Genomic DNA, 9,948 nt, shown 5'->3' on the forward strand with positions numbered 1-9,948 from the left:
ATATTATACCTCATATTTCATCGTACTTATTTATTTACTTAACACACAGGTCACCTACAAACGGAGAGTTACATGTATATAGTATGTTTGTTTTATCTTAATCGTATTAAAATAGTTTTGTACTATAATTTATTTTCAATTAGTAAATGTATTGTATATATACTGTTTTTTCGCACTTCTCTTTTCCCACTGTACTGCTGGTCACCTGTGAATTTCTCCCAAGGGGGATTAATAAAGGACTATCTTATCTTATCTTATCTTATTAATGTTTATGATCTACAGCAAGAAATATCCGAGGACGACGTCACGTCCTCCTCGTCTTCACGTTTCACTGTCACGTGACATTATACTTCCTGTCGCTGCGCCTCAAACCAGCCAATAGAAGTGAGAGCAACACGGGTGAGACGTTACTGATTGGGCGGTTTAAAAAGGGGGTAATTTGAACGTAAACGTTAATGTCCTCATTTTGAGACAAGACTTGTACTGCCTCGGTACCCAACATTCGCTGGATTAGTCGTTTTAGGTATGGTTTAAACGTTGTTTTTGATTCAAAATGTTATCGTTGGGGGTTAATTTCAGTAGTGCTTTCTAAAATTCCTAGTTTAGACCAGGTCCATGATATTGCCTCATCTAAAGCTAATACAGAAATCGAATAGCATCAGTTGGCTACAAAGAGTTGTATTGTAAAGGTGTGTTAAACATGTCCAAAGCATGTCTCCAACTCAATCAGCGTCGTTTTCATATAGGACGGTTAAAACGGAACATGGAGCAGGACCACAGCTGGGAATACGACGCCCCGTCGCACGTCGTGGACTTCAAGGATCTTGACGGAGCGGACACCTCCGACCACTGGTTCGGTGAGTCCAATGTATTCACTTATTTAACTTGAGTGGTCTTCAAAGCAGCCACTGGTTCGGTGAGTCCACTTTAATCACTTTAGTGTCTTCGAAGCAGCGGAGGCCGCGCAGAGAAGGGTTTATCGGTGTGTTTTGTGGCGTGTGTTTCAAGTCTTGTTTCGTGCAACTTTAACCCGCTGCCAAACGTTACTTTGGGTCGTTTGTATTTATATTTTATTTATTAACTGTGATGCATAAGCTGTTCTAACCAATTCTTGTGTCAAAAGGCGTCCATCGCCTCCTGTCTCCCATGTCTCCGACCCACTACCTACATTTCAGACATTCCTTTGGTCGCTTTTTTTTAATTGTTTTTGAGTCTCCCACCCTTTGTTTGAGCAAAGTATTGTGTACTGTGTTTGTTAATTCACAGCTGAATTTGAATATTTGACTGTCATTTGAAGGTGAAACCATCTTATCTTAAGCTTATCAATCCTCATTTCTGTCTCAGAACAACGGGCCAGTGGGTCTGAGGCTCAGCTGGCCACTCCGCTCAGCAGCGGCCAGCACTTCGGTGGAGCCAGTAAAGGAAACCTTCCTAAAGCCATCGTCTGCCCCTATGTGGAAGCGGAAGTCGACCCAGGTACGTTGTGATCCCCAACCAAGTTGTGATTGTAGATGTATGAGTATTCCTTCTCTGTACATTCCTGTCATCTTGAGGACCCTGCAATTAGACCTAGTGCTATTAGTAGTTGCATGCTATATGTATTTGATGGCAATCCTATAAATTCCATAGAGGGTTGGTAGGACATAGCTTTTCAATTTAATAAAGGTATATCCCAATCAGCCGTTACCCAAGTTCCGGCATCGGGAGGGACAATTCACCTGTCGCTAAGTCACGCCCAATGTCGTTGCATGACGATAAAGGTCATGGTTAGGGTTAACCCAACCAATGTCTGGATGCATTCCTGGTCTAGAACCCAGCGCCGACGTCGCACCTCCGTCTAACATAATCACTTCCTGGGGTCCGAGACAAGCTCCCAATCGGAACGCAGCCCGTGGGCCCGCCGCACGGACCCGGACCAATCCGTCTGCTCAGCCACGCAGGTTTGTTGCGGTTCTGGTTGTATAAAGTAACAGGTTAGCCAGCAGAGATGTAAATGGCTTCAATCTGGTAGACGTCGTTGATCAAAACCATTTTCCGTACATTCTTGTGGCCAAAGTGGTCAGGATTTGTTCACATTTCATCCACACTTCACAACACTATTGACAACGCAACACCATCATGGAGGTGAGCTTCGGATCTTGACAATGAATCAGGCTGATTATTTTAGCCTGCGAGACTACGCATCTACCCGTATAGAATGCCGTGCTCCACTGGGCCACACAAACATTATTCTACCCTACTAACTACAGTAAAATCTGTTATCTTAAACATGCGGATGTCCAGTGAGTGGTTCTCTCCTCTCCCCATGAAGGGTGTCTAAGAGGAAAGAGGCCAGCGCTCCAGCTGAAACCAGCAGCGCTCCAGTGGAGTCCACCAGCGCTGTGGTCGTTCCCCCTGTGAAAAAACAAAAAAGGTGGGTAGCTTTAAAATACATCTCAGAAAGATGCATGACTTCTACCAGGGTAGGGTCATCTTTCAATCAGAATACTCTTTATTGCCATTAGGTTTACACGTGCGGGCATCTTGGTGCAACCAAGACTTGCAGTATTGTACCAACGATTGCCGTTTAGTAGTACTTGTGTATGCTTAGAGATTTGAACAACTTGAACTTGCAATCCTGATTCCCGTTTGCCTCTGTTAACCACCATTTGCAGCATGTTGTCCACTGAGTTTGTAAGGCAGCAGACTCTACGAAGAAGGCAAGTCTTATTCTTTTGACACGACGAGGATGCACTGAGACTCTTTTTATTATACCGAACATCATGTTCCGGTTCATGTAACGGTCATGACAACGGTTTTATTTGTATCAAATTCCTACGGGGGTATTGGACTGTACCACTTGTGACTATTCTCTGGTGAAAGACCAATCTCTGCATCCCTAAGGACTGATGTCCACCTGCATAAAACCTTCGTCCCTCTGCACCTTTTGGGAAGCACACTTTGGTCTGTTTACTGTGTTGGTTGTCTGTGTGCACTGGGTGTACAACCCAAACTATGGGAATGGTGGTGATAATAATTCAACACATTTATATTTGAAAGAGATTGTTACACTCCAATAGCTAGATATTCATTGTTAAAGTTCCATTTCCAATTGCATTCAGCTCTGTTGTGCTTCCTCCTCCAGGAGCTCCGCGGGCCGCCCGGCTCCTAGGCTGAGCGGTAGCCTCCGTAGAAGCTGTCGGCGGCCGACTGCAGCCACCAGCAGCCCACTGTGAGTCAGCCTTCTTCAATGTGACTCCCAGGATGTCCCCTTCAGGGTTGAACGCGTGCCATGTTTGGGTGTGGCTGCCCCTGTTGGTTCGGGCTCACAGGATGGGGCTCGGTGGGACCTAACTTATCCGTCCCTATAAGTGTTGTGGTAGCAGACCCCCACCTAACTGTCTTTGCGGGGCTCCTCTGCTGAGACCCGGGTCATCAGCGAGTTGTGACATGGAACAGGAAGATCAGTCATCTGGACGTGTGCGTGCCCAATGCGCCACACAGGTGTGCTGCCTCATCATCCGACTTGACTCGGGCTGAAGCTACTTAAACCAGTCACTAAACGCACCACAACGGTGTAGTCAAGAGACACAGAATGTCTGCTGAAATGGTGTAAATGCGATGTTCCTTGACCGCCAGAGGGGTTAGGTTTGCAGTGGGCTTGCAAAAAATTGTAAAGGGTTACACAACGTCTTTTTTCGTGTACACGGCTAACCGGTTTATTATTAATTAATGATTTTTTTTCTTTTTAAAGTGGACCGCAGTCGAGCTATAGGGGGATTATTTGTTTGACCGGTTGCCATGGTTATCTCCGTGTGGTTCATTTGCAGATGTGGTGTTAATTAGGATGTTGTCAGCTTACTGTTTCATTAAACTGTAATCAGAAAACGCGGTTATATGCTATAGACCCTATAGTATCCGTGGTATAAAGGCTGGGCTGAATTTCGAATTATAAATATGTGAACTTTATGTTGAAAGTATAGACCGTCGCGATCCCCATTGAAACAATGGCACGGTGATTATTATTTTTTTACGGTTTTCGTTTACTGATTTTCCTAAAGGGTTATGATTTACTAACCGGGTACCCGTGTACCAGTGCACACCCCTAGCTCTGACCTCTGCTCTGTGTTCCCCTGAAGGCCCAACAGCACCGAGGCCCTCGAGCTGGAGCGCATCAAGACTCTGCAGAGTGAGGTGGCAGCGCACCGGCGCCACAATGAGGCCAGCTACAAGGCAGCGCTCGCTGGAGGTAGGCGTCCCTGGGGCTGGAACCTCTGGTCTGGGATGAGAGGGATCCCTCGGCCCATGTGGCGTCTGATCGACCCTCGGGAGGAACTTGGGCTTTATTGGTGTCATTTGATGGCAGAAGCAAGGGCTGGGCGAGATGGCAAAAAGTGTCATTATATTATGATTTCAAAATCACTAGTCTAAATATCCTTGCTCTTAGTTCAATATATTGAACCTCATTTGGAGTGGGCTACTACATCTTGTTGTAATATAGTTAGGCTTGAAATGACCCCCCCCCCCCCCCCAACTCCTTCAGATCACCTACCAAAGAGGCTGGTTCTGTCCACCACCATTCCCAAGGAGTTCCACTTCTCGACTGACTCGCGTGTCAGGCCCAGCTCCAGCACCGCTAGCGACCAAGGCAACTTCCAGGCCCAGCTCCGAAAACACCCGTCCTCTCCGGTAAGAGCCCTGGGCTTTCTTGTGCTAGGGCCTAAACGCCATTGTTAACGATAGAAAGTTGGATATTTAGGTTTTCTATCATTTTCCACAATCCACAATATTTAGATGGTAGTCAAAGCGCCCCTTCGACTCTTCGAAGCAAACTTGATCTTGGATTTAGATTGGAAAATGAGGAGCAAGTTTTACGGTCTCGTCATTGGCAAAATAATATCTGCCCTTGTCCACTCATGGTCTTCAATCTGGCAGCCTGTGGGACCTTGGGAGGTCCCGCTGCCCCCCACTATGAGCTGTTGTGATGACGGGACTTGTATTCCGTTTTGCAGTCCAAGGGGCCGAAGGGAGCCACGGTGCCCAGGCCCTTCAACCTCTCCGTGGGTAGCAAGCGCCGGGCGGAGGACGCCACCACCCAGCCCTACGTCCCCATCGCCGAGCAGATCGCCGCCTTCCAGAGACGCACCCCCGACCGCTACCACCTGCGCAGCCGCCAGATGCAAGGGAGAGGTGGGTGGATCAACACTACGCGTGGCGTGCTGGAGTCGTGGGTGGATGATCCCGTTTACTTTAAGACGTAGCCAATGTGATGCACCTGGTGATGGGGTTTATTGTTGAGTCATGGCGTGTTGTGAGGTCAGCACTCGCACTGGACTACCGCTCATGAACAAGCTCCTCCCCCTGGTCCCATTGCTATAGCCCTTCTGTGCCCTGGCCGGCTGCCATTTGTTTTAATGTATTGAATACAACAGTCGTTGTACGCTTTGACCTCAGCCCCACTCTACGTCGTGTTGGCTTGGATAAAAACGCCGGTTTTTCCTGGTAGTGGAGCTCATGGTTTTGTTGTGTCTGCTGCCTCCCAGGGCCGTCCCAAGTGAAGGGGGAGCATCTGAAGATCACCCAGCCCCACACCCCCCAGCTGATGACCCGCCAGCGCAGCAGGCCCACCCTGATGAAGAGCCACACCGAGCTGGAGGACGAAGAGGTCGAGAGGATGCAGAAGTACGTCGGAGCAAAAATCCATCCGCTCTTTCTAAGTAGCAATTGGTAGTTTTTGTACTCCTCCCCTGGGGCGACGCCTTTGAGGGGCAGGAAACGCCGGCTTGATGTGCAGGAAGGGCAGAGCGGTGACTGCTGCACTCTAGTCTGGCGTAGTGAGCGCACCGGACTGTTGCTGGGCTGAGGGTCCACCCCCCCCCCCCCCGGGGTTGGCTCGGCCCTGGACCCCGCTGACCCATGCCCCAGTAACATCAGCCTGTCACTCCTCGGTGCCTCTAGGGCGTTCAGGTCGGGACTACGGCACCACAGGGGAAGATCTAAAGGCAGAATTCCATCTGCTCCTCCAGGTTCCAGTTCAAGGCCCTGGAGCTGAACAGGAAGATCCTGGAGGGCGCGCTGAACCCCAAGAAGCCGGCGGCCAAGGAGCCCACGCGGACCCAGGGCTTCGAGCTGCAGGTGGAGCAGCGACTGCAGCAGCGGCAGGCGGGCCGCCAGCCCGAGGAAGAGGAGAGGCCCGTCGTGTTCCACCCCCGGCCGCTGCCCACACGCCTCCTGGCGGAGGTGGTGGTGAGTGACTTAAAGGGGTCCTATTGGGGCCCTTTTTACTCTTTATTTCTAAATCAATTCTACCAGATGAAACAAATTAAAAATAAAGGGTTGTTTAGCACATTATTTGTTCTACCTTTGAGTATTGCATTCCCTATGTGACGCACCCAGTTGCTGAGGCAGTTAGAGTTAGATGGCTATGTGAGGGCTCTGCCTTTGGAAAAGCATGCAAGGGAGAATGTCCCTTCACAACAAAAACGACTTCTAACTTTGAGATTATTTGTTAGCACTTTGAGATAATTAGCTTGACATTGCGTTATAAATAAAAAATATTATTGTTAACCAAGACTTTACTCGCTGAGAGAAGCAAAATCAAACTGTCCTTCTCATCTGACGCTCTCCCATTGACTCCCAGCTAAAGTACAACCTCGCGTAACCTCGTACCGGAGGTACTCACAACAAGCCCATTCTAGGCAGCTCGGATTTGCCGAGCTGCCGAGGTAATGGATTTGCGGTATTAATTGACTCCCTCTTGTGAGCGCTTTGTGGTATTGTATATTTGCCAACTATTTACATACCCAAAAATAAATGTAAGGCACAATAGGAGAAGGAAAAGCATAAAGTCATCGTGAATGACCAGTATCGTGCTGAACAAGATGCAACCAGGCTGTTGCCGCACCATGCTCTGAACCTGCTGCCGCTAGGACCTTGGAGCATCATGAGCCCACAGTCAAAATGGCGTCGAGGCCACGTTTCAGCTCCCAAACGGATGGGGTGTAAATATCACAAATCCAAACATTTTAGTTGTAGACAATCTTTGAAATCCCTTTGTTCCTCCGCAGGGAGTCCCAGATAAGAAGGTGGCCCACCCCACAGTCCCAGAGTCCCCCGCCTTCGCCCTGAAGAAGAGGGTCCGCTTGGAACCTAAAGCAGAGGAGGTACACTTCATCGTCATCGGCTTTATGTCGGCGTTGTTTTGGCTGAGATGTTTGAATATCTCTGCTCCACTGCCGTCTGTTGATGAAGGATCTGTCCGCCTCCCGCTCTGCTCCCCCTCCAGGTGAAGCCCCCGTCACCGCTCAGAGCCCACCCTGCGCCCCACTTCGGCCTCCCCTTCCAGCCGCGGCTGCCTGAGAAGAGCCAGGTGGGGTCGTGTCCCTTCTCCTTCGACGTGCGGGAGCAGGAGAGCAGGGTGCTGAAGGAGAAGAAGTTGGAGATGTTGAGAAACGAGGAGGTAGGACTCCCCCGGCAGTCTGCTACTTTAACGAGAGGGGGCTCCTGGTGACGCCTTTGAAGTGGAAGCACTATGTTCATACTGCACACCATTATCGTCACCTGGGGAGATGGTCATCTGTGTTAATTGAATAATAAATTGGTTAATGAGTGGTCAAAGCTTCATTTACACATGCTTTTCGTGCACCAATACAAACATAAGATTGCATACCATTTTGACTCTTCATCTTTGGTTGAATGTATTTTTTACTCCTGGATCCTCCAGGTACCAAAGTTCAAGGCGCAGCCCCTGCCTGACTTCCACGAGGTGAACCTCCCTGAGAGGAAGGTTCTGCTCTCCACCAAGCCCGAGCCCTTCAGGCTGAGGGTGGACGAGAGGGGCGGGGTGAAGACCGACCGCTGGGACAAAATGGTGGGTGGCCTGTCAATATGATAGGAAAACTTTATTTCAGACTCAAGTCCATAAATAGCACAAGTACAATACAAAAATATAAAAGTCAGTTAATGTACAAACATTTCAGCCAGTGCACCCTCAGGCTGGAGGTATAGCGAGCACAGCTCAGTGGGATTTACAAGTACCGCAATGATACCATTCCGAGATTCCTCCAAACGTTTCATAAATTACAATACATCTGCTCAACGAATAAATGGTCCCGGAGAGGAGTGCTGTCGGTGGACTGGTCCAGCCTTAACTCTGGAGGGTTCTTGTTCTTCAGGTGAAGGAGGAGCAGAAGCGCCAGGTGGAGGCCACCACCTTCAAGGCCCGGCCCAACACGGTGATCCACAAGGAACCCTTCCAGCCCAAGAAGGAGAACCGCTGTGCTGCGGGTAAGTGGGCAGAGTGGCGGGATGCTGTGGCACTACCAGGAGGCACTACCAGGAGGCATCACTAATGCACCCTCACTTCAGCCTAACGGGCCGTTCTTCGATGCATCAGAACCATTGTTTAACTACCCTAGCTCAAACAGGCAGTGTCCCCCCCCCACCACCTGTACCTCACCCCCTTCCTCCTCTCCCTGTAGACGACACTAACCATTCCGCAGTTCCAGAGGCCTTCCAGCTGTCTACGGAGCGCCGCGCCGTGGAGCGGCAGGAGTTTGAGCGCGCGGCCGCGGAGAAGGAGGCGCTCCGAGCCCGCATGGAGGAGGAGCAGCGGCGGCTGGAGGAGGTGCGCGAGGTGGAGGAGGTGGCCAGGATGCGCCACGAGCAGGTAAAGAGGAGCATGAGGAGGCGGGCAGACTCGGGCTGCTTGTGATTCGTGTTGGGGCTTGTAGTGGATGCTCTGGACCCCTGTGTGTTTGGCCACTTGGTCTTGGGCATGTGACCCTCAATAGTTTACTTGATGCTTGTTTTTAATTTATTTTCTGGTTTATCTTGTAAATAACCAGAATGTCTGCACCTTCATACTACCGCTCGGCCTGGGCACTGGACTGTATATTGCAACGGGACAAAAGGCTTTGAAGTGTTCTGTTGTGTTCCTAACTCCTCCCCCTCTGCTGTCCAGGTGCACAAGGCTCAGCCTGTCAGGAAATACAAACCGGTGGAGGTGAGGAAGTGCGACACTGCGCTCACCGTGCCACAGTCTCCAAAGTTCTCTGACCGTTTCCACTTGTAGAGTTATGGTTAGGCTCCTAACCCTTCCCTCTGTTGGGCCCTAACCCTTCCCTCTGTTAGGGTTACTGTTGGCCCCTAACCCTTCTCTCTTGTTGCCCTGACCCGTTCCTCTTTTAGTGTACATTTTAAAGTTGTCTTGTTTTAAACCTGCACTTGTATTTCCTCCTTTTTGTTGTAAACTTTAATAAATTTTATTTACAACAGAAAACCTACTCTTGCCAGTGTCTTGTTGTAATGTCAATGTGTATTTAATTGTTCCCTTTACTAACGTTTAGTTTAGTAGCATGTACTCATTTGTCAGTTATGGTATTTGGGTCACTATTTATTTAACTGAAAATGGAAGACTACTGCTTCCTGAATTTTTTTTTTTGCTGCTTAGTTCCAAAAATCCCTTCTACAGCTTTGGACATGATTCATTTCCACTGCTGGCCTTCGAGTAACTTCTGAGGTTATTGCTTAAATAGCTAACTCTACCTTTTCAAATTTATGATGAATCTACGTATCTTTATTTGTGCAGTGCAATTGATATGTTAATGTAAAACTGACATTAACATGTATGCAATGAGTCAAACAAGTTCTTGGGTATGTGTTTTAATTTATCTTTACCCTAAACATCGCAATCGCTGCGTTCGGTTGCCTACATAACAGTGCGGCGTATTGTTGAACACGGGTTTACGTGACCATCCCGCTAGAAAGTTCAACGAGTGTCGCAACTCTTCTCTGGGTCTGCTAAATTCTTTCAATTGTTAGTGGGTGTTTGTCCGTTAAGTTAAATGGCATTCACATGCTCCAATTCAATCTGTTAAGTTGACAACTTTACCTTTTATACTTTGAATTATTGCCTTGTTTTGCTATTTAAAAGTAGTTCTAAACCAAGTGTAGCATTTTCATTATGGA

At 48.6% G+C, this 9,948-nt stretch overlaps 1 protein-coding gene across 3 annotated transcripts; it reads left to right on the forward strand.

Moving 5' to 3' along the window:
• Window positions 1-414: 414 nt before the first annotated feature.
• On the forward strand, window positions 415-9,255 carry tpx2 (TPX2 microtubule nucleation factor). 3 transcript variants are annotated; one of them, XM_056612102.1, is made up of 18 exons: window positions 415-523; window positions 747-857; window positions 1,345-1,476; window positions 1,811-1,940; window positions 2,312-2,413; window positions 2,655-2,699; window positions 3,125-3,211; window positions 4,119-4,228; window positions 4,523-4,668; window positions 4,992-5,169; window positions 5,523-5,661; window positions 6,006-6,225; window positions 7,047-7,142; window positions 7,265-7,438; window positions 7,703-7,849; window positions 8,154-8,265; window positions 8,460-8,647; window positions 8,942-9,255. In XM_056612102.1, exons 2-18 carry the CDS (start codon window positions 764-766, stop codon window positions 9,050-9,052), a joined length of 2,211 nt encoding a protein of 736 aa, XP_056468077.1. In that variant the 5' UTR covers window positions 415-523; window positions 747-763; the 3' UTR covers window positions 9,053-9,255. The 3 variants fall into 3 exon arrangements, with proteins under 3 accessions (XP_056468077.1, XP_056468079.1, XP_056468080.1); XM_056612104.1 differs by having other exon boundaries at window positions 8,481-8,647; XM_056612105.1 differs by lacking the exon at window positions 2,655-2,699 and having other exon boundaries at window positions 8,942-9,238.
• The last annotated feature ends 693 nt before the right edge of the window (window positions 9,256-9,948 follow it).

The sequence above is a fragment of the Gadus chalcogrammus genome, chromosome 16 (assembly GCF_026213295.1).
Source record: "Gadus chalcogrammus isolate NIFS_2021 chromosome 16, NIFS_Gcha_1.0, whole genome shotgun sequence".
NCBI classification, from domain to species: Eukaryota; Metazoa; Chordata; class Actinopteri; order Gadiformes; family Gadidae; genus Gadus; species Gadus chalcogrammus.